We start from the raw sequence: 24,305 nt of genomic DNA on the forward strand, positions 1-24,305 counted from the left end.
CTTCAGCCCAACACACATTTTATTCTATATTTTACTGCATAAAACCATCTGTTGTGTTATATATTTAAAAATAAAAAAACTTTATTTAAGGAGATATATGTTTCTGAGGAAGCATCTAGCTACCGGTCAATGTATTACTGACTAAAATTTGCTAATTGAATTTAATTCAATTTCTTTATACAACACCAAATCACAACAACAGGCGCTTGAAGGCGCTTTATACTGTAAGGCAGACCCTACAATAAAAATGAGTAGCTGGCTTATCTTTAACATGAGTAATAAAATACATATAATAGAGGAAATCGGCTCCTCACACACACTGTGTTCATTTGTCTCGACGCTCACGATATTTTACAGTGGCTAGGAAGACTGACGGGAAAACACGTGCCCACGAGATCTCTACATGGGCAACACGCCAACAGAAGTCTCACTAAGGAATAAGACAGTGATATTAACTAGAGTGACGTCCTCTAGTAAACGATAATCAAATGCTTTTGCTTCAACTCCGCTAAATCCCACACACCCAGAAACGTCTAAATATCACTTCCCTTTGTCAGCAGAAGTCCACAGCCTCACCTATCAGGAGTCACAAATCAGATCCCATGACACTGAAACAGGTCCCTTTAATCTGATTGTTCAGACTGTTAGAAAGTAGGAAGTTGGCACACAATGCTATCTCAACTGTGTGACAGCAGTACACTATATATACACCAAGGAGGATATATTTTTTTGGTTGTGTTTACATGTGTGAGGCTCATTCTGGTTGTAAACATAACGGTTTGAAAAGTTTTTAATGCATTCTGCTAAAAGGTATGTAGTGTGGGTTCATGTTAAGAAGCTATTAAAGGTTGGCTTCCATCCACCGAAGTCTTCAAGGCCAACTTAATGATTTATTTAAAACTCACAAAAAGCCTTATAAGTGTGTTGTGTGTAACATATAGAAAGTAGTGCATAAAGATTTAAAATGTCATGTCACACTTGACCTCTGACCTCTCTTTGAGATCAACAGATCAACAGCTTTATGGAGCTATTTAAGACTGTTTCTTACTGCCAATGTTTGTACCGACAACATAGAGGCATACAGAGAATAATGTATGGGGATTCTAAGTATCACGTTTTAGTTTTCCTTCAAATATCATGTCATATTTGATGTCTGATATCACTTTTGCATTTCATGTCTGCCTTTCTTTCAAGCAGATCCCAAGATGCTTTATTTTTTCTGGACTACAAAGATCTTAAAGTACATTTAAAAGGAGCAAGGAAAACAAGGTGAATATATATATGTACAAAAACAAATACTGTTTACTTAAAAGCAAATACTGTCCACTGAGTGAGCTGCCTTGGGAAAGGTTTGCACTCTGAGTGCTTCGTCTGGTGTAATGTCTTCGGTTTATTGCTTATTATTCTGTTAGTGTGCAGCAATAAGGATGTGCTGTCGTTTTGTGTCATCATATGTGGTTGTGCTTTGAGGTTAATACTGATTGTTTCGTTCAGTATTTCATTCTCACTGTTGCTTTCACAACTTGCAACATTTTCATCTGCATGCTTAATGATCTGTAACCTTTTAGTCTTGTCCAAAGAAGTGGACTTTTCTGCAAAAAAACAAAGTGTGCAAGGACAAAGTGAGCTTTGCTGGAAAAGATAATAACATTTAAAAAAAAACCCCACCAAAAAACAACAAATGTAAGTTAATTGAAGTTAAATCTTTGAAGTTTTCCTTCTTAATAACAATTAAATTGAATGCGTTAAATCTGAAGACAGGAGCTTGGTAGAAATGCTTTTTAACAAAAAATGTACTGCATAACTCTGAACTCTTCACACTGAGGTTTTGCAGACACGTGACCACTAACCATGTGGCGCTAACTTGATGTGTGATGTGTGTAGGATCACGTGAAGATGGCCCCAGTCATACAGGCCTAGAGACTGCTGTGTGACAATCTAGTTGCTAGGGAAAAATGTGTATTCCCCAAACAGCTGACAAAAACCTCCTGGTGATTGTGATTTAGCCTTTAGGCTAACCAGGCGCACATAACCAAGAAAGCCGTTTAGGTATCGGAAGCAGTCTGTGTATGTCCAAAAAGAATTTGTTTAAAGATACACACAGTAATATCTCACACAAACACACTACAGAGGTACAGTGGGGCAAAAGTATTTAGTCAGCCACCGATTGTGCAAGTTCCCCCACTTAAAATGATGACAGAGGTCAGTAATTTGCACCAGAGGTACACTTCAACTGTGAGAGACAGAATGTGAAAAAAAAATCCATGAATCCACATGGTAGGATTTGTAAAGAATTTATTCGTAAATTAGGGTGGAAAATAAGTATTTGGTCACCTCAAACAAGGAAAATCTCTGGCTCTCACAGACCTGTAACGTCTTCTGTAAGAAGCTTTTCTGTCCCCCACTCGTTACCTGTATGAATGGCACCTGTTTGAACTCATCATCTGTATAAAAGACACCTGTCCACAGCCTCAAACAGTCAGACTCCAAACTCCACCATGGCCAAGACCAAAGAGCTTTCGAAGGACACCAGGAAAAGTATTGTAGACCTGCACCAGACTGGGAAGAGTGAATCTACAATAGGCAAGCAGCTTGGTGTGAAAAAATCAACTGTGGGAGCAATCATCAGAAAATGGAAGACATACAAGACCACTGATAATCTCCCTCGATCTGGGGCTCCACGCAAGATCTCATCCCGTGGGGTCAAAATGATCATGAGAACGGTGAGCAAAGATCCCAGAACCACACGGGGGGACCTGGTGAATGACCTGCAGAGAGCTGGGACCAAAGTAACAAAGGTCACCATCAGTAACACACTACAACGGCAGGGAATCAAATCCCGCAGTGCCAGACGTGTTCCGCTGCTGAAGCCAGTGCATGTCCAGGCCCGTCTGAAGTTTGCCAGAGAGCACATGGATGATACAGCAGAGGATTGGGAGAATGTCATGTGGTCAGATGAAACCAAAGTAGAACTTTTTGGTATAAACTCAACTCGTCGTGTTTGGAGGAAGAAGAATACTGAGTTGCATCCCAAGAACACCATACCTACTGTGAAGCATGGGGGTGGAAACATCATGCTATGGGGCTGTTTTTCTGCCAAGGGGACAGGACGACTGATCCGTGTTAAGGACAGAATGAATGGGGCCATGTATCGTGAGATTTTGAGCCAAAACCTCCTTCCATCAGTGAGAACTTTGAAGATGAAACGAGGCTGGGTCTTCCAACATGACAATGATCCAAAACACACCGCCCGGGCAACAAAGGAGTGGCTCCGTAAGAAGCATTTGAAAGTCCTGGAGTGGCCTAGCCAGTCTCCAGACCTCAACCCCATAGAAAATCTGTGGCGGGAGTTGAAAGTCCGTGTTGCTCGGCCCCAAAACATCACTGCTCTCGAGAAGATCTGCATGGAGGAATGGGCCAAAATACCAGCTACTGTGTGTGCAAACCTGGTAAAGACCTATAGTAAACGTTTGACCTCTGTTATTGCCAACAAAGGTTATGTTACAAAGTATTGAGTTGTATTTGTGTTATTGACCAAATACTTATTTTCCACCCTAATTTACGAATAAATTCTTTACAAATCCTACCATGTGGATTCATGGATTTTTTTTTCACATTCTGTCTCTCACAGTTGAAGTGTACCTCTGGTGCAAATTACTGACCTCTGTCATCATTTTAGGTGGGGGAACTTGCACAATCAGTGGCTGACTAAATACTTTTTTGCCCCACTGTATACAGTACATAACAGATAAGAGGATAGAAGGTACATACGTCTACACTGTACAGTCCAATCCAGTGCGGCGCTCCCAATCTATTGACAAGGAAAGTAAGGAAAGCCTGGTGGTAGGCATCTGTAACGCTCACAAGGTCAGAATCATGGCCTTTGCACTTATTCATCGCGTCGTACCAGCTCAGGTTGCCAGTCACAACCTTGTAGTTGCGGTTCCTGTACTCAATAATTTCTGGGAGAAGGTGGTGATACGAGTGGGTGGGGCGTTTGGATGGATCTGTGACAAGAAAGCAGGGAGGAGTGTGGGGAGAACTCAAGGTTCAGCATGATGGATTAGTTCATACACAGCTAATGGATCGCTAATTAGCTTTGCCATCCATCCATCCATCCATCCATCCATCCAAACCTTCAGAGCAAAAAACCAAAAACCAAAGATAGAGAACCTGAGGGAGCCTTACCTTGAGGTTTCTGACATACAAAGCCATACCCGCTCTCGCTGCACTTCTCGTCGTACCACTTCCCCGTCAGGTGGAAGTTGTGGTTGTTGGACAGGACAGTACACAGAGGCTCATCAGTATATCCTTGGAGCCACGTGTCTTCCTGAGAACATAAAGAACCACTACTAAAGAACTACTGACAATAGCACATTTATTAGCATGTGTCACCTCTGTTCACGACAAGCTCGTTTCAGGAACAATGAATCACTACCTCCCAGTTGACTGCCCCAGAATCACCTGATTTTCTTTAATACGATAACTTTAGTATATTTAATAAAGTCAAACAAAATTTTAGACTTAAACTATGAAAATGTCACGACTTGAGCCCAAAAACTGCAATCAAATCAACTTTATTCATACTCCAAGTGTCTAAAGCCAAAGTAATGAGATGAACGAATACATTTTGCACAGCTTTAATGAATTATTCTTTTTTTTGTATTCTTCTTCTGGCTGCTCCCTTTAGGGCTGCCATCATCTCACTCTTTCCCCTCATCCTCCTCTATCAGACCAGCAGTCTACACGTCTTCTTTCACTACATCTATTACTCTTCTCTGTGGTTTTCCTCCTTTCCTAATTGGCTGGCAGCTCCATATTCAACATCCTTTCTCCGCTATCCTTCCTCTGCACATGCCCAAATCATCTGTGCCTTCCTTCAAATCTCTGCACTGGAAGGGCCAGTTTTACAGCAGTGGGAGGTGCTATTTCTCCTTATCTAATATAAAATGACTGTAACTTGGATGTACTAAGCTCTCACAGGACAAAAAGCAAGGTACTTCCTACATATTCACACAGTCACAAGCTCATATATTAAGAATATGCTAGCAGTTCTAGCAGTTAATAAAGTGAACTTCAGGTATTTTCTACAGCTTACATTGAGAGGGTTCTTTGGTTCTACTGGAGACCAGTTGGTGTAGCTGACTGGCCTCCCATTGGTCCATTTCATGGTGTCCTCATCTCTCAACCCAATCCACACACCTACAGCGCTTCCCTGGAGAAACATGGTGATGAAGGCTACAGAAATGATGACATGACAGGAAAAAAAGTGGAAATAAAGCTGTTTGTCTTCTCAGGCAGTGATTGTGCAGCGAATCATTGACGCATGGTTGTGCAGTTCACTAAGACTCTACCTTGTTCAATCTCATCTTCTATGGCAACTAGCGAGCCTTGAAAAGAAGAGCAGATGGACTGGGCATCTTTCCAACTCTTTCCCTCTTTTGGACTGGTAGGGAGGTGAAGCAGGAGACACTGCCAACACACACAACCACACACACAAAACATGAATGCAAATCCCAGATCACTGACAGGACTGTTGTTTGGCGTGTGCACGACTCAAAGATACAGAAGTCAAAGCATGTAGGAGGGAGGAGGTAATGCAACCACAATGTTACTGGTTAACAAAAAGGGAAAGTTTCAGCAACAAGAGCTCTGCTTCTTGATTCAATTTGAGAGAAATCTGGTCGCGTTACACGAGGAAATGACAGCGTCTCTGTTGTATTTTGAAAGCAGTTAAGGTTTCTCTGACTAAGGAGTTCAAGCCCCATTAACTATGAACCAAAAGGTTGAGTCTCTTTGTTATTATCGTGTTTCTCTCCCTTCTAGTACTGTGCAAAAGTCTTAAGCCTCTCTCACCTCTCATTTTTTTGGAGTTTTCGAGGAAAGTAGGAAATAATTGCAGCAATTTTTTAAATGCATAAACATACATGGAATTATAGCATATAAGGCAAAAAAAATAAGAAAGGCAACAATTAGATACTTTCCAGATGGCATTAGATGTTGGATCAAACTCCAACGCTACTTTTCTGCCTTCATAATTGCATTAATTTTGACAACATTCCCAACATCCCTGTCTGAAATCCAGTCCAGTCTCCACCGTGTTTTACAGATGCCACCAGATGTTACAGATGTTGTACCTCTCCTGATCTTCTGTGTAAACACTGAAATTTGGATTCACTTCATCAGTCCAGTTCTTGTGTAATCTGGCATACCTCAGCCTTTTCTCCATGTTTCCCTTCCTTAGGAATGGCTTCTTGACAGCCACCCTTCCACTGATAACATTTCTGCTGAAGCTTCAGTGAAAAGTAGATGGATGAACTGAAGGGTCAGATGCATCTCTCAGATCCTGTGTCAAGTCTTTACCAGAATTTTTCCTATTGCATTTATTTCAAAATAATCGTTTCGATGATGCCAAAAAATCCACAATTTAAACAATCATTCATCATCGATTGATATTGCTTCATGTGAGCATGTGCTGGTTCTTGTGAGGTTGATGCAGCTCGAGTGCTGTCAGGGTGGGGGGTGGGGGGAAGCTGCTCTTTAAAAACACAACAGTCCAGAAACAGTGAATGGAAACACAAACATCCTACTTTAAACCCAAATGCAGCTGGGAATTTAGAGGAAGCACAGACGGTAAAATGAGCCACTTTTGCGCAGTTTGCTCTTCGTAATAATAATGTGGTAGCAGTGTCGAGTAGTGTGCAATACACAGATTGTCAACAGATGCAAACATTTTATTTCCTACACACCTAACACAGTTTATTAATAAGATATACTGTACATATTACTTAACAGTGAACAGTTACAGATTGCTGAGGTGACTGAACTGGCAGATTGCCCGGTTCCTCTGTGATTAGGGCGGTGACAGCAGGTTTGCTTTGAGAGGCAGTAACTGCCAAAGCAGATGATTTACTGAAAAGAGCGACTATTATTTCCTGCCTTTCATGTTCGCTGTAGCGGTTTTTACTCGGTGTTCGAGGGTGTTTAGGCTACTTGTGGGAAATACTTGCACACATTTGGTTTTGGTATCCCTGCCAGCATCTGTGAGCTCTTCTAGTAAACGAAATGCATTTGTAGAGAAGTGGCTAAAGTGCAGCTGCAGGTTTTTGGGAAGTTATCTTGCAAGTATTCACCTTCTCACCTTTGTGAAAAGGGGAAAGCTGTGAAAGGCCATGGGTGTCAAACATTAGGCCCGGGGGTCAGAATCGGCCAATACTCCAACCCAACCCACTGGACATCTTTGGGAAATGTGAAGGAGGGAAAAGACTTTGGACATTTAACTGTATTTTCATAAATCTATATTTGAATATAATCTATCCACAATAGATATTTCTGGGTTTTTTTTTTACAATGTGTCCACAGTACAATAAATAAATAAAATAGAAAAGTTTTGTGAATTAACAAAAACTTCCAGCTTTATAATAACAGAAGAGTCTGGGCAATGAGCTACCAGAAGTTTTTTCTGTAATTTTAAATATTTATTTTAAGAATTGAAGCCCTGACAGTCATGCTGACAGATTGCTTTGGTTGCTTTTTTAAACATGTGGTTAAACGGTTGAAATTGCACTTCTTTTTCTTATACTGACCTATTGCAGGGATTAAATATGTAGCTAAAGTTATTTATACTGACAGAAAGGGGATTTTTACTGGTCCGGCCCACTTAAGATCATAGCCCGCTGTGTGTGGTCCCTCATATAAATGGCTCTGATATCCTCGCATTAGGCAATCGCTGTGTGCAAGTTTGATTCAGTCCTGACCAGCATGAGGAGCAGCAATTGACTGTGGCATAAATTCATCTGGTGGGATAAACTAAAAATTACAATGTTGCACGTGAAGATATAATGTATTTTAGGTATGACACTGCACAAAAGTATTATAGATATATATCTAAAATTTTAGTTGCTGACAACAGCATTAATAAAAGCGCACATATGCACACATTATGAGCTGCTGCTATTAAAGATATGCCAACTTAACAAGCTTAGAGAGCTGCAGTGTCCTTGCACGAATCACCAGATTAGGAGAGTTACCACAGACTAATGCAAATGTCTCATTATCTGTATTTGAATATATGCGTGCATGTGTGTGAACAAGTGTTTATAAGGAGCTTGGAAAGAAAAGCGTCTGGACTTCTTTAAGTTGCTTGAAGACGTTTCACCTCTCATCTGAGAAGCTTCTTCATTTCTAAGAGTCAAAGGGTGGAGAGTCCCAGATTTCAGCCAGGGTTTCGGGTGAGCTCATTGTGAAACCTGGCCCCACCCTATCATGTGATTTCCTGAGGTCAGATGGCCCAGGGTGTGAGTGGGTGTTAAGGCGTCTGGGAAGGGATCTCAAAACTGGATTATAGATGGCAGAGAGTTGGTGTCGTAAACCACCGCCTCTGTTCAAAGATGGTCGCTCACAGTGGACATAGATGGCTTCTTTCACTCCTCTTTCAAACCATCTGTCCTCTCTGTCCAAAATGTGAACATTGGCATCCTCGAAAGAGTGACCTTTGTCCTTTAGATGCAGATGAACTGCTGAGTCTTGTCCTGTGGAGATGGCTCTTCTATGTTGTGCCATGCGCTTGTGAAGTGGCTGTTTGGTCTCTCCAATGTAGAGGTCTGGGCATTCCTCGCTGCACTGTACAGCATACACCACATTGTTAAGTTTATGTTTTGGAGTTTTGTCTTTTGGGTGAACCAGTTTTTGTCTGAGCGTGTTGCTAACGCCCACTCACGCCCTGGGCAATCTGACCTCAGGAAATCACATGATAGGGTGGGGCCAGGTTTCACAATGAGCTCACCCGACACCATGGCTGATTGTGACCCACACCCGTTTTCACACCTTGGCTCATGTGATTAGGTAGAGGATCATCAGGGGATCCTTTGTCCCTCTTTGGGGGGTCACTCCCACTGGGTTTAAATCTGGGACTCTCCACCATTTGACTCTTAGACCTGAAGAAGCTTCTCAGATGAGAAGGGAAACGTCTTCAAGCAACTTAAAGAAGTCCAGACGCTTTTCTTTCCAAGCTCCTTAGACTACGATGACCTGGATGACTGAGAACCTTCACAGACAACAAGCGTTTATCTGAACCTTGTGTCCAAAGTATAGCCATTTCTCCGGGCATCGTCCAATGTAGTGCGGTTCCCGGGGGGTCTCCACCACAGATACAGTTTCTCTCTTGCACACGTATCCATGGAGATCACTGCATCTGCTCAGTGCCCACTTCCCTGCAACGTGCAGAGCAGATCTCAGCGCTGGCATAGGGTAATACACGCAAACGAGGGCGAGCGTTTCCATGTGCACGCGCTTACCTGACGAAGAAGACATGGTGACACACGCCCTTCTTCTCCGAAGATCATCGCCAACAGCCACTTCATCAAATTTCTGAAAGTCTACTGTAGTCTTGTCACTCCACCTGCAAATGAATACATGAAAAAAAATTTGTTAATGAGGATTGTTACACGCCTGAGTGCTCTCACCTTAATAACCCCATTTTTCATTGGCACTAACCTCCACCTCATTACCTGTGACTGACAGGGTTTCACTGCTGCTGTTTTCATACTTAATATAATTGGCTTTAAAGCTAACATTAACAACTGCTGGCCAATATGTAAATGCAGTCATGCTCATACAAGTGAACTGGAGTAGATTTGCCCATTACAAACTGTGCTGTGAGCCACCGTACCTCAAACGCCTGAAGCTGCAGCTGTGAGCCTCGATATCGGTCATGTTTCCATGTAAATGTTGGACAAATTGTAACCCAAAATTAGAAAAAGAAAATGCAGTATTGAGGTACGAACGCAGTGATTTTCTCCACGTCAAAACATCAACTTAAAGAGATGATGTTGTTACTGATGGAAACGTGTTCTTTATGTTACTGTCTCCTCATGAGACCACACAGATGATTTCACTGCAGCTATTCTAGTCACTTTATGTAAGTGACTAGAAGTAGTTTAAGTAGAGACTTAAGTGATGGACAGTGAAGATTAGCTTTAAATTTTATTCACAATTCTAATTTATTAACGTTTGAAATATTTTGCAATTTTGTGACTTTTTCCAACTTCTGTTTAAGTTTTTTTATTTTAAAAAAATGAGCTTTTTTCTGTTTTTTCCACTGTCTTTCACCCACTTTATGTCCCTCCCCCCACTTTAAAGGCCAGTTGTTTATGCTGCTTTTCCTTAGTCATGTAAGGCCCATTTCACCAAATCTGCAATAGTTTGCAGCGTGAGTTCATTTCCTCTTGCTCGCTTTTACAAGTTTCACAAACTGAAACAGAACACCACACCTTTACGCACAGGCCTTCGAAAGACCTGCATTTTATAAATCACGTCTGACATTCATAAAATAACATCAGCATTTTTTCACTCACAGTAACAGAAACGGGATACAAGCTCCAAAAAAAAATCCCCACACACCTGACCTCCTGTCCAGGCGGACCAATGGACAGGCCAATCCACCACTCAGTCGGGCCCAGCGAGAGCTGAAGAGACACAGTAAACAGAAAATAAATGACAAAGAAAACTTGCGAGCCATCCTTCACCAGGCCGGAAGATTGGCTTTTCAGAGCTCCTGACATGAGGGGCCTTTCAGGCACCCTGCTTAGTCTGTTCTTGGCCTCTTTCACTGCCTTGTTTTGTTCTCATTATCCTCTCACAAGCCTCGACGCCACAAGAGACTTCTTTAGTCCGATCCAAAAGGCTTTTTGGGAGCGCTCGAGCATTAAAGGGTCCACATATGAGGCGCATTTTAGCTTGTCTCTATGCGTCTGTAAACACTCGAGTCAGGAAATCCATTGTGTTCATGCTTGTACAATCAGTGTGTGCGTAAACTGTTTGAAGAATGGATGTAGTGGCCCATTCAATGGAGACAAACCTCTGTGATTAAGCGCATTCATTTGGCTTGTTTGTCTGGATCTCTGAAAACAAGAAAATGCCTCAAAAGGTCCTGATTTCACTGAAATCACTGCAATTAGGAAGTAGGATTACTCAGCTGGACCATTAATCCTAAGAGAATTAATAGTGTTTAACATTAGAAATCATTGAAAACACATCTTAAAGAAATATAAACCACTTTGCTCTGAGTTTCATTCATTTCTGTTTTCTTAAATTACATTTCAACTGTTTAAAAAAATCTAGCCCTGGAGCCTCCTTGTAGATTCATCCAAAGTCAAGAGAGTGCTAGAGATGCTAGGAGCATGGTGAACGGTAGCTGTGAAATACCACATCGCTGATCTAAATATGGACAATCAGCATTCTCCATTAAGGCCTGCCATCTGTGAAATAAAGTAACACCAGTCACAAATATTACGTCTTTCACAGTTCAGGTCAAAGGTTAGTGCTAAAAGCACATTTAGAGCTGCAGCCATTTTAATTAATTATACTAAAGCATCATAATCATCAAAATAAAATAAAAATGTATTTCCTTTTTTTGTATTTCCTAACAGTTTTGCTTTTTTGTTTCTCTGCAGCTAATGTGTATTTATTGTAGCTTTACAATATTAATGTATTGTGGATTTATTTAACTGAATACTTTCAATTTTATCTGGTTACTGTGGCTATAAAAGCCCAACAAAGTTTGGAAGTCAACAATAGCGACACAGTCTGTCTGTCTTTCATGTTCTGTAGTGGGGATATGTTAGACCTGCAACTTCAATAAATAAAATTTAATAACAATAATTAAAAAATAACAACAACAGCTGATGCCACTTTGTTAAAAAAAATTGTCAAATTAAAATTATCTGATGCAAAATGTATACTGAGGGTCAGGTGTGATGCAGGGACAAAAAACAATTTAATACAATCAACTTTTTAGCCCATTCGAGCTTCATCAGGAGTATTAAAATGATCAAAATACATTTTTTATATATATTTACTGTATTTATGTATGTATTCAATAAATTATTGAATAATTTTCCATTTGATTACATTTAAATTAAATTATTAAAGTGGTAGGAATTAGAATATAATAAAGAAGAAATTGTGTAATATTTTAACTAATTGCATCAAATACTATTATAATACAATTAATGTTAGAAACAAATGCTAATAAATAAAATGCTAACAAGTAATCTGGAAATAAATTCTGTTACCACCTCAAAGTGATTATAAAAACTGATTTCTGTGGAATCTCATTATTTTGTCCCGTCTTTCTCCCCGAGCCTGCGATGGCCCCGCCCCTCCCTGAGCCTGGTTTTGTCTGAGTGAGTTTTTCCTTCCCACTGTCACCCAGTGCTTGCTCATAGGGGGTCATTTGATGATCTTTATTATTGTCGGGTCTTTATCTTGCAATATGTTTTTGTGATTTTTGCTAGATAAACAAAACTGAATTGAATTGAATTTAACAGGTTGTGAATTTAAAGATTTAAAGTAGAATCCATGTCTATGAGCAGCGGCAGTAACAGACCCGCCGCAAGCGTTCCTTGACAAAGTTGAGCTCCTCTTTGGAGTGAATGGACAGCAGATAGGCTCCCATCATCTGACATGCCAGAGAGACAGCTTGCCAGTCAAAGGGCTGCTTGGCCAGCAGGTACTCAGCTCCACGGTAAAACACCCAGGGCTCGCTCTCTGTGGCCGAGGACAAGCACAGAAACAGGACACAAATTCACGTAATAAGATAGGACTACATATAGACAAACTCCTGGCTATGACACAAATATAGAAAAAGTGGCTCTGGCTTAGCCTGCTACCAGAGCTGGATTTTATGCTCATTAAATGGTCGGTTAGCACTTTCTCTCAAAACTTTTTTTTTAATCTAGCAGGTCACATGATAATGATGTAGTCGTACCCAGCAGCAGACTGTAGACACACAAAGGAAACCCTCTATGAAGTTCCCAAATGTTGAAACTAAAGACAATCTTTACTTACGCTCAGTGTACCAGTAGGGTTTGTTCAGTTTATCACCTGCAATGTAAAACAGAGTTTGGTAAATGATGCAGTCCTGATGTGTGTATAAGCAGCATGTGTGTGTAGATAGTGCAGGTGAATGTGTTTGTGCGTGTTTACCTCTGGAAAGCTTACAGATCCACTCATGTTTGGAGTCGCACAGCTGCGGCATGAACGTGTTGGTCAGGTCACTGTACGCAGCACAGTCCCTCCTGTCATCCTCCTCGCTCTTATCATCAATGAACGACATCACCACCTGCACAAAGACAAATCTGTAACACTCCACGGAGCGTTGATGGGTCACCAGGACACTCCGTGAATGTCTCTGTATACTCACAGGAGAACCATCAGACCACTCCCAAGCTCCGGCATATTCAGGGTCTCTCTTGTTTAAACCCACCCAGAACCGACGAACCTCTGTTCTGAAAAAAGAGAAGCACAGTACAAACACAGCCACAGATAAACGGGTCTTCTAACCTTTTAGGACTCGGATATTCGGCAATGATTTTCCTCCCATCACCCCTTGGAAGACTGTCTAGCCTTTGTGAGGAGAAACAGTTTCCCTTGTTTTATATTTTGGATTTAGCTGTAGATTTAATCTCATCATTTCCATCTTATTTGGATTGTGCAGTTTGTTGCCACAGAGCCAGGCAGTTCTCCTAGAAGTGAAAGATCCTCCGTCTACAAATGATCTTCAGTTAAAATCCTCAAAACCCATCAAAGTCTTTGCTGTGCAAAACAAAACTGTATATATACATCAAAATAGATAAGTGCTACAGGGTTTACTATTCAAAGTCTCATCTTTCTGAGATTTACCCACAAGTGATGGATCAGTGTGAGAGATGTCATGCCAGCCCATGTGACCTAGGTCACATGTTCTTTCTGTCCCCAAGACTCCATGGCTTCTGGAGTCAGTTATTCTTTCCAAGGCTCTTGGGACCCAAATCTGCACGGACCCTTTTCTAGCTGTTTTTGGGCTTCCAGTCAACACTGGTCTAACCGACCCTACACACTTCAAAATATTAGCCTTTACATCACTTTTGGCTAGACGTTGCATCTTACTCCTTTGGAAATCTTCAAAGGAAACCTTCAGTTTCCTTTTGGTTTAGAGATGTGATGTCATTTTTTAAATTGCAAAAGATAGGCCTTGTGGCGAAGGGCAAATACAGAGAATTTTATCGTATCTGGGGCCCCTTCGTAAACTATTGCAAGTAATTAAACGTTCTACCAGCTGATTAATATCTTAGTTTTTGTTTTGTTTTGTTTGTTTTTCTCAATTTTATATAAGCGTGTGTGTGTGTGTGTGTGTGTGTGTGTGTGTGTGTGTGTGTGTGTGTGTATTATTGTATCTGTTCATGTAAGAAAAACTAACAAATATGTGAGGGGAACATTTATATACATCAATAAAAACATTTATATAAAATAGATAAGTATGTTTTTTGTAATGATCAGATTGACAGCTGTGTGCTATTTTAAACTGAGATTGTAAAATGGACTTGAATGTGTTAATTTCTTTTTGGTTTCATCCTCTGCAGTCATACAAAATAAACCTTGATTCGTTTTTTTCCCAAGACCTAGAAATGAAGTCATAGCCCACCCCCTTAGCAACACTGCATTGGCTGACCATTTGTTTCATGTTTATATTTCCGAGCTGCTGCCACAAAACAAACATGAGAACCTGATGACTGTTTTTCCGTTTACATGTAAAAATAGACAAATGTATGACTTCAGGGCTTCAAAGTCCTGGCCTGCTCTGATCTACATGAGAAACTCATTTTACAACTTGTGTCTGCACATTTTTTAAGCTTAATGTAAAACATATTTTTAAGAAAACATGAACCAAAAAAAAAGTCAAAGTGACCCCAAAGACATCCTGAGATTAATTATCTCTAATTTGAGTGACGTCTTTCTTACGTGAATCTGAGAAATATGCGTCAGAGAGTTAAATCAGTCTTATCTGGAAATGAAGACGCCCTGATGTAACTTCAGAATCTGCGGTCACCTTGTCCTTGTTCTTGATATCGAGATTGCTGCGTTAAATAACTTTTCAAATCTAAGTCTCCTACACACAACTAAAAAACTAACACCATAAAAAAGGTGGACATCTGCTCTCCAAAACCAAATAATTAAACTCTATATTCACTCCTCCAAGCACATAAAACAAAATCATCTCAATCATCCCATAACATTCCTGTACTGATGAGTACCAACCCTTCAAACATGGTACTGAGGAGCTGTTTAACAAACACCTGCTCCTCATAGTGTTGGAAACTGGCCAGCTGAGCCCCGAGGGCCTGACAGAAGAAGTCTGCTTCCACCCAGGAGCGCTTCATCAGGACTTTCTCACTGTGGAACACCTGGAAGAGCAACACTTGGAGTCAGCTGAGGGTTACAGGGTCCAAAGAACAGAAATGTATCCCATTATGTGCTCGTTGCTCGGAAACATGCTGATAGCTGGGGTACAATTTGGCAGTGGGGTGTTATGTCTAAAAATAATGGTTTATTCCATCCCGCTTTTGATTTGTAGCGCTGCGTCAGTTTTATAGTAAGATGTGCTGCATTTTAACTATTTTTTCAGCTATTCCACACCTTTTTCTATAAACAAGAAAGAGAGGAAACATATCAAAACATCAATCCTATTAGCAATCATGATGTATGGCGGGGATAGACAAGTGGTTTACACATCTGCCTAACTTCCTAAAGGTTCCAGTTTGAGACTGGGGTGGGGGGGACACTGATCCTGCTGTGAATTGCTTCAGAAGGGCAGCGTGGTGTAAACATGTGTTAAATCAAATATGCCGCGATCCCTCGTTTATAAGGGAACAGCTCAAAGAAGATGTTCATAGAAGGCAGGCAACAGCAAAATTATAGCCATCCGGGGGATGGGTTTTCAATAAAACCAGTGTGGGAGTGCAGTACTGATCAAACAAACACACACTGAGACGCATTTTCAGAGCTGGGATAGTAAGCTGATCGACTCATTAGTCAAGCGACAGACAGTTAATAAGCTCTAGACCCTAAAATGTCTTTTAGGATCTGTCTATTGTATTGAAGTAAATATCTTGCAGCTGTAAACTGGAGTAAACAGATACTATAGGAGACGTTTTAACTGATAATGAAAATAACTATTAAATGTAGAGCTGGTTGAAATTGGAAATCAGGAAAATAAATTGCCTGTCAGTGTGAATGTGTGAGACCCCAGGTAGCCCTGCCTGTTGCATAGTGCATGATGGGATAGGACACCGTCCCCAGTGATCCTTAGCGTGATAAACAAAACAAAAAAGCAAATATCCACATCAGATAGAGTGCATGGTGATTTGTTTAGTGTTATAAAAAAATAGGAGGATAATCTAACCTTAAAGCAGTGGAGCAGCCCAGAGTTTGATTCCCACCCTGGGGGGCACGGGGCGTAGGCATCAATGTGATGCTCTGGCAGCTGAACATCATGGTAGCTCCTGATGTTCTGCTTACACACAGCCAAGGCCTTGTGAACCTTGCAGTCTTTCACCTCCCAGCGGCCCAGAGCAGGTCCTCCTGACATAGCGACACAGCCACCGGTGCTGACTAGTGAAAGCAGAAGATGTAGGAGTATTAAAAAAAAGAGTGAAAAAGTTTACGAATCCGATTGTATTACTAATGTCAAATTAAAAAACAAACATTTCCAAACACTGGGCTACCTGGCTGGTGCTTATTCCAGTTTGTGAAGGTGAGAGGCAGAGAGGAGCCGTTATGATGAAGCCATCTGTACTCTCCCTTCCTCCCCTGGTCTTGGTCCCTGAGACCAATCCAGTAATACATGCTACTTTTGGCCCCACTTTCACTCAGCAGACTGTTGACAAATGCCTGCTCAAACCTGCCAGCAGGTGGAGCAAGAGAGGAGAAAAGTAAGAAGAATGGCAAAATGTGAGTAAAAACTTAAAATGACAAATTCAAAAATGAATTGATAAATCACCTGTTTTCCACAGTGAGAAGAGAACCCTTGCAGTAATACCCCATCAGGGCATCTTCGTAGCTCTGTTCTTGACCTGTCACCATGTAACAGGAATGGCCGTGCTTCTTCCAGCCCTAAAACCACCCCCACAAAAACACCCGTTATCAGGCTCTCTCTCACTGCTTAACTCCAAAATAAGAAAAATCGGATTTATAGGTTAGACAGGTTTTGCCTTTCGTCATCATTGTTCACATTTCAGCACTCCTGTTCAATAAACTATCTAAAGCTCTGTTCTAGGATGCCCTCTGGACCCAGTGGAGGTGGTGAGTGACAGGAGAATGGCGGCTAAGCTGTCATCCCTGTTGGACAACGTCTCCCACCCCATGCAGCAGACTGTGACAGCACTGAGCAGCTCCTTCAGTGGGAGACTGCGGCACCCACGGTGTGGGACGGAGAGATTTCGCAGGTCTTTCCTCCCCACTGCTGTCAGACTCCACAACAAAGACTTTAACTGAACAAACACACACATCCACACATGTGCAATAACACTAAGTGCAATAATCTTTTCTGGCATCGTTGTATTTTTACTCAGATGTATATAGCATTCGTATTCTATTTTTATCTTATTGTATATTTTTATTCTATTTTATTCTACTGTATATAGTATATTATTTTATTCTATTCTGTACAGCTGTGTACTGTATTTATTCTTATTGTATTCTAATTTTTGCGTCATAACTTTTGCACTGTCCACTTCCTGCTGTGACAAAACAAATTTCCCACGTGTGGGACTAATAAAGGTTATCTTATCTTATCTTATCTTATCTTAAAGAGCAGCGATAGAGGTAAATATGCATGGTGCTTCTATTTACAGATTGTCGGGTTTTGCCTCATGTGCTTTGCTCTACAGCTTTCCATCTATTACTCGCTGAAATGTCCCTGGTGCCGTAACAGGTTAGATTAATGAGGCTGAACAATCATCCCCTCATGCCACTGATTCGAATCCAGGTTTAGCCAGAAGCTTAACAGGAGCTGACATTTTGGTTGTTGCCTACAGCTGTTTGTAGGAGTCTTTTCCCCCGTCTTTATTAAATCGAGGCAGCTCTTATAAAGCAACGGGATTTTCTGAGACAGAAAGCTGAAAGGTATATTTAAGCACATGGCACAGCAGCTATTATTTACTTATAGTGAATAATGATCCCTGACGTGTAGACACGAGTGGTCAGGACCTCAGTACAGACTGCAACAGAATATGGCTTTCTATACTTTTCTGTTATGGTAATGTAAGTAAAAGTATGACAGTTTCACACATATAGTCCCGTTCCACTTTATTAGACAAACCTCCTCAACTGCTCATTAATGCAAAACTCTAAATGCAACTCAGTGTATTTAGTCCTGTGGACATGGTCACAATGACCTGCAGAATTCAAACTGAGCAACACAGTAGAGAGAAAAGGTGATTTAAGTGACTTTAAACGTGGCATGGTTGTTTGTGCCAGATGGGCTGGTTTGAGTATTTCAGAAACTGCTGATCTGCTGGGTTTTTTCCCACACAACCATTTCCATGGTTTACATAGAACGGTCCAGAAAAAAGAGAAAATATCCAGCGAGCAGCAGTTTTCTGGGAGAAAATGCTTTGTTGATGTTAGAGGTCAGATGAGAATTCCCAGGCTGCTTTGAGCTGGTAAGAAAGCAAAAGTAACTCAAACAAACGCTCGTTACAACCAAAGTATGCAGAAGACCATCTCTGTACTTGCTACACATCATAGAAAGTTGAAACAGATGGGCTACAGCAGCAGAAGACCACACTCGAAGCCGCTACTGTTAACCAAAAAAAGAAAAATTAGGTTTTCCAAAACACAAGACTGGAAAAAACGTTGCAGTTATTGTTTTGGTGCTTGGAACTGATCTTTGGTTTTACCGCAGAGGCTGTAATCTCTAATTATCATGCTCGATCGGTTGCTGTAGTTACATATACGGTTATTACACACGGACAATACATTCAGGGTTTAGAAAAAAAAATGAAGATTTTATTAACAGATCAGTCAGCACAGGCAGAATTTGAGATGCTTCTTCTGTGAAAACATCATTTCAGCCAAATAGTGCTACAGTTACTATTTTCTCTATAATCTCCAAAAATTAAGCTTGTGCACACAAATGAAGGCGTTTTACAAACTAAATCATTTAAAAGTGAACAACTGAAATGTGTCTGTAGCCTTCGAGGAACTGAAAGGTGGCACTGATCACTCAGAGATAGATAGGGTGACTGACTAATTTCAAAACCGATATAGATATTTGGTGACATAAGAAGACAATATGTCAGCCGATATCTTTTTCTTTCAGACACATGAAACATAAATAGATTTTCCTACCATTTGTTATGTGTTGCTATTTATGAGTCCTTGCTAAGATAAGACGACAGAGCAGTTTAAAAATAATCTAGTTTAATTGTTACAAGTTGTAGATTAGTTGTTTATGCTTTGCCTGACTCTGCTCTCATCAATCATCAGAATCACAATATTTTATTAATCCCTAATGAAATTATGTGGTTACAGTCACACAGATGAAATATATATGATTGACATTTTACTCTAACCTGTAAAACTTGTGATTTGCTATTTTACTGTAGAGCGTGTGCAAAAGGATGTAACTATTGCACTCTGTAGTGTGGATTAGATGGGCAGGATTGATTTCCTGTGTTGTTCTTTGGTCGTTTGGGTCATTTCAGTCTTTCACTGAATGTTCTCCTGTGACTGGCCAGCACGTCATGGAGAAGGTGGGAGGCATTATCCAGCATTGTCCTTATCTTGGACAACATCCGGATCTCCAACACCACCTTAAGGGAGTCTAGCTCCGTCCCCACAAGATTACTGGCCTTGTAGATAAGTTTATCGAGTCTGTTGGCATTTGCAACCCTCAACCTGCTGGCCCAGCATGCACCAGCATAGAGGACAGCACTGACCACAACTGACTTGTAAAAAATCCTGAGCATTGTCAGACAGATGTTAAAAGACCTCAGCCGCCTCCGAAAATAGAGACGACTCTGGCCCTTCCAGTAGAGCGCAGTGGTGTTTTTAACCCAGTCCAGTTTATTATCTATGTGTAATCTGAGGTATTTATAGTCCTCTACAATGTCCACATCGACCCCTGGATTGAAACAGGGGTCAAGGGTTTCCTGGTCCGCCTGAAGTCCACAATAAATTCTTTGGTCCAACACGCAGACTGCTTCTTTTAGCAATATAGTGTAACTAATGCTGGCTGATAAATAAGTCAAACGATATGTCTTTATCATTCTGTATAATACGATAATTTTTAATTCTACAACTGTAGAACTTAATTCTACATACCATAATAGACCCATTTCTGTAATATACTTACATATCTATATTATTGCTAATATATTGTAATATATCTATATCATGGCTAAAGCACTTCTGGATGGATGCAGACTGCATTTCGTTGCCCTGTACCTGTGCATGTGCAATGACAATAAAGTTGAATTCTATTCTATTCTATTTATTAAAGCACTCAACAATCATATTTCTGCCTTATAAAAATCGCACTTAAGCCAGTTATGTTAAATAAAATATCCTTTTGACATAACTGCTAAAACTCACCTGTTACATCTGTTCTAACATGATAATACTGTAATAATATGCATATCAGCAAGAATACACGCCTGTGCGTGTGCGTGTGTGTGTAATGTGGTGAGCGTGCTTGGACAAGAGGTGAGAAAACCCCCACATCCCCCCCCCCGTCGCTCCTGTTTCCTGTCTAGTTTGTTTTGATTCTTTAAATATTGTCAGAAAAATTCACAGACTACTCGAGCATGTCCACTGATACTGTGTCATCGGGGTAATTTCTGGCCTCCTGTTTCAGGGCATGAAGCACCCTGATGACTCAGGAGTCTGATATTCCTTTGAACACAGTCAAGGAGCAACATGCATGCCAGACAACACGTCAGAGGTTGAATGAGTCAGCTAATTGTGCATTTGAAGGAGCAGAATGCCCAGAAATTGAACCACAGCAGACATGTGGCACTTTCTAACGCAAGTCCTGATCTCTGTGGAGCTATTTTAATGCTACACAGCACACAATATGCCTGAAAAACTAGAAATAAGTTGTTTTTTTAGTGTCAAGTTTCTCATCAGAATGAAAAAAAATCTAAATACTTAAATATTACATATTAATATTAATTTTTACAATGTTCACTATATAGCTATTTTTTTCTGTAAAAAAGCAATACTTTCATGTTTGAAAGTAAAGACAAGTACCATAATGATTCAGTTCTAACCCCAAGTCTTGTAGATGTTTCTTTTGATTTCTCAGCTTTGCCCTGCTGCGAGTAAATGTTTATCGGAGGTCGTTTTAGTGTCATGCCGTCATATAATGTGACAAAGTTTAAAGCTCACATATTGCCAAAAGATGACTTCTTATATCTTGCTCAAAGAAATCGCACATTTGAACTTGTGTGTGTTTGGGGGTATTCTTGTTTCCCTACCTCAGGACAGCCCTCATCCCAGGTTCCGTGGTGCTGAACGCCATTCTGGCTCTCTCTTCTGCACACAGCAGCCAGTCGCTCGTCACATGACGCTAGCAGCCAGTTGCCACTCTGTGAAAGATGTGTTCAAAGATGATGCGTTCCGTGATGAATGCATTCAAACATTATAAAGTGATTAACCCTGACATAATTAGATGGTTAATTTATTAGCTAATTGACAGAGAATAAATTGGCGGCTATTTCTGTAGCTTATTAATCACGAGTCCATTAAAACCTGCTTTAATGGAGTCTGATGGAAATGCATTCAGCTACTGAAAAATGAGATTGGCACTTTTCCTGGTAATAGATTAGGGTGAAATATCCTTTGTTCAACTGTTGGTAATAATAAAAGGCTAGAAGTGGGCATATTTAACATTTCATTTAATTAGATGTTTGTTTGTTTTTTAAACGGGCAGCTTAATCAGAAATTTAAATACTGCAGCGTTCTTACACCAACACAGGGTTTCCCACCTTCCTGTCCACTTTGGTACACAGTGTTCCATCCGTCAGGTTATGAAGAGGGTGATACTGGTGCCAGAGAGTGAGAGTTACTGGTGAGCCATCAGACCACTCTACAGCTGGCAATAACGCCTGTTTCCAAAGTCCAATCCACACCTCTGTACTCCCCCCAGAATCTGTCAAATATGAGGACACACACACACACGCCGCAGAATTTAGCATTTAGGGTGGATAACAAACACAGCACGAAATATCTGGATTGCATAACACTCCTTACAGTTAGCCAGGAGGTTGACCAGCATTTCCACCTCAGACAAGGAGTGGATGCTGGTGAGATTTGCCCCGTAAGAATGACATTCCTGAGAAGACTCCTCCCAGCTTCCCGCTTCTGCTTCTGGCAGCACTCGGTAGCAAAAACCATTGTGAGGCCACCAGCCATCCGCACACTCGGTATCGATATACTGCCAGTTCTCTGCAAAGGGAGAGGAGACATAAGCCAGACCAGAATATTCAGAGCTGCAGACATTATTTTTGGTCTAGCTGCCAACAGCGCAACACAGAGGAAGGCCAAAGGTTCGGCCCCCAGGTGCAGTGCAGCTGCCCAGTCACGTTCTAAGGGCATATTCACACTGGACGCAGCTGCCTTGTACTGAGCTCGAGCACGACTGTTTCCTGTCCACATTCCTCCCCTGGCTTGCACTCTCACTGCCCTATACTTTTTTTAAATTTCTTACTTAAAAAAGCAGTATTTACAGATGCAGCTATGGCTGTGGAAACATCTGAGATCCATGTCGGGGCATGGATAGAGTCATGTGCCAGAGTCCAGCTGAACTGCAGCTGGTCTTACCCTCACAACTCAAACAAACTGGATTTTGGGGGTTCAGATATGTGAGGGCACAGCACAGCACAGATACCTCCAAGGATGCAGAGAGGTCTCCAATATGTTTGTGTCTCCTGCGCGTTAACATGTTCTCACCTAGTGGCTCAGCTCCACGCGTGTCGTTAGGTGTCTTCTTGCAGATGTAAGGCAGAGCAGATTCACAGGATAGACTCTGCCAGTGACCCTCGAATCCTGAGTACACCCCACACTGTTTATTGTCCTGTAGCGGGCTGGCTGGGAGATCTGACGGGCACAAATGGTAAAAAAGCTTTGTTGGCTTTATTTCCTCATCAGTTACACAAGTTAAAGTTTTGCAGCTAGACATATTTAAACATTAAAGTGTTAAGATGGAAGGATGTTTAAGTCCTGACAGAGCTGTCGATGTACATCAGATGAAAAGGCTATTTTAGATGAAACTTCTATAACATAGGTTTTATAAAATAAGTCTTTTATGCTTCATGATAAAATGACTTCTTTTTTGCCTTTGTTGGAGAGGCATTTCTAATATTCTCATTAGTGAAAATGTGGGGTACTTTTTAAATTTCCCTCTCACTTGGTCCTGGATAAACCAGTAGTCAGTACCTGTGGTGAAATTCACCAGTGACAGAGGGGCTCCGTCAGACCACCCCCATCCATGCCCATCCTTAATGTGGTTCAGCCCGGTCCACACCATCGCCCCAACGCTCGCCATTCGATCTACCACAAGATGCAAACACAGAAAAGTGTTGTAGTAGTTCTTAAAATACACTTCGGACATAACTGAATATACACTCATGGGACACTTTTTTAGGTACACCGGTTTAGCTGCTTGTTAATGCAAATATCTAATCAGCCAATCACATGGCAGCGACTCAATGCATGTAGACGTGCACATGCTCACGAGGATAATTAGAATGGGGAAGAAAGGTAGTTTAACGAGAATGTATGGATGAAAATGCCTTTGTGATTCCACAGGTCAGCAGAGAATGATAAGACTGCTTTGAGCTCATAGGAAGGCAAGAGTAACGCAGGTAACTGCAACAAAGGTATGCAGAAGAGCATCTCTGAATGCACAACACTACAGCAGCAGAAGACCACGCTGGGTGGCACTCATCCTAGATAAAAACAGTTTTAGTGTCTTTTTTAACATGTGCGGTACCTCTGATATACTTGTGCTCTGCCAGGCTGGTGATGCTGAGCAAATTTCCACCTTGGGCCTGGCAGGTAGACAGCGCCTGACTCCAGGTTTGGATAGTGTACAGGTTGAACTGGTAACATGCGCGCAACTCCTGGTTTGACTCCCAGAAGTGCTCACAACCGGAAACTATGAAAAAACAGACAAATGAAAACTGATAAGCACAAAGGTAAAGTGACGAAGATAACATGAGCACGCAGCAACAACGGCCTGTGATGACTTGTCTTCCTTTCTTGCACTGGTGCGTCTGTGTGTCTGGTTTACCTTGCACTGGACAGAAACCCCATCTTTCGCCTTTATCGTAGCGAGAGGTGGCTGAGCACCACAGAAGGTGGTCCTCACGCCCCTCAGTAGTACACTCAGAGTACCATTGGTTGTTGTATTTAAAAGGAAAGGCACAAGGCATTCCATGTGCATTCCCCAACAAAGTGTGGATATCTGTAAACAAAACATG

At 41.2% G+C, this 24,305-nt stretch overlaps 1 protein-coding gene across 2 annotated transcripts in view; it reads right to left on the reverse strand.

Moving 5' to 3' along the window:
* pla2r1 (phospholipase A2 receptor 1) overlaps nt 1-24,305 on the reverse strand; it is a 31,453-nt gene that overhangs the window by 5,043 nt on the left and 2,105 nt on the right. The window contains exons 3-24 of one of the 2 annotated variants that reach the window (XM_082532484.1): nt 24,116-24,289; nt 23,816-23,980; nt 23,260-23,373; nt 22,774-22,920; nt 22,075-22,269; nt 21,810-21,973; nt 21,300-21,410; nt 16,820-16,932; nt 16,545-16,720; nt 16,223-16,431; nt 15,079-15,224; nt 13,205-13,289; nt 12,988-13,123; nt 12,850-12,885; nt 12,389-12,549; nt 10,402-10,466; nt 9,297-9,400; nt 9,076-9,212; nt 5,355-5,472; nt 5,099-5,238; nt 4,189-4,330; nt 3,772-4,007 (exon numbers count right to left, since the gene is read on the reverse strand). In XM_082532484.1, coding sequence (XP_082388610.1) covers nt 3,772-4,007; nt 4,189-4,330; nt 5,099-5,238; nt 5,355-5,472; nt 9,076-9,212; nt 9,297-9,400; nt 10,402-10,466; nt 12,389-12,549; nt 12,850-12,885; nt 12,988-13,123; nt 13,205-13,289; nt 15,079-15,224; nt 16,223-16,431; nt 16,545-16,720; nt 16,820-16,932; nt 21,300-21,410; nt 21,810-21,973; nt 22,075-22,269; nt 22,774-22,920; nt 23,260-23,373; nt 23,816-23,980; nt 24,116-24,289 — 3,074 coding nt within the window. The remainder of the gene's footprint in view (nt 1-3,771; nt 4,008-4,188; nt 4,331-5,098; nt 5,239-5,354; nt 5,473-9,075; nt 9,213-9,296; nt 9,401-10,401; nt 10,467-12,388; nt 12,550-12,849; nt 12,886-12,987; nt 13,124-13,204; nt 13,290-15,078; nt 15,225-16,222; nt 16,432-16,544; nt 16,721-16,819; nt 16,933-21,299; nt 21,411-21,809; nt 21,974-22,074; nt 22,270-22,773; nt 22,921-23,259; nt 23,374-23,815; nt 23,981-24,115; nt 24,290-24,305) is intronic. The other variant, XM_082532485.1, reaches the window with a different exon arrangement.

This window comes from Aulonocara stuartgranti, assembly GCF_965226115.1.
Source record: "Aulonocara stuartgranti genome assembly, chromosome: 1".
NCBI lineage: Eukaryota > Metazoa > Chordata > Actinopteri > Cichliformes > Cichlidae > Aulonocara > Aulonocara stuartgranti.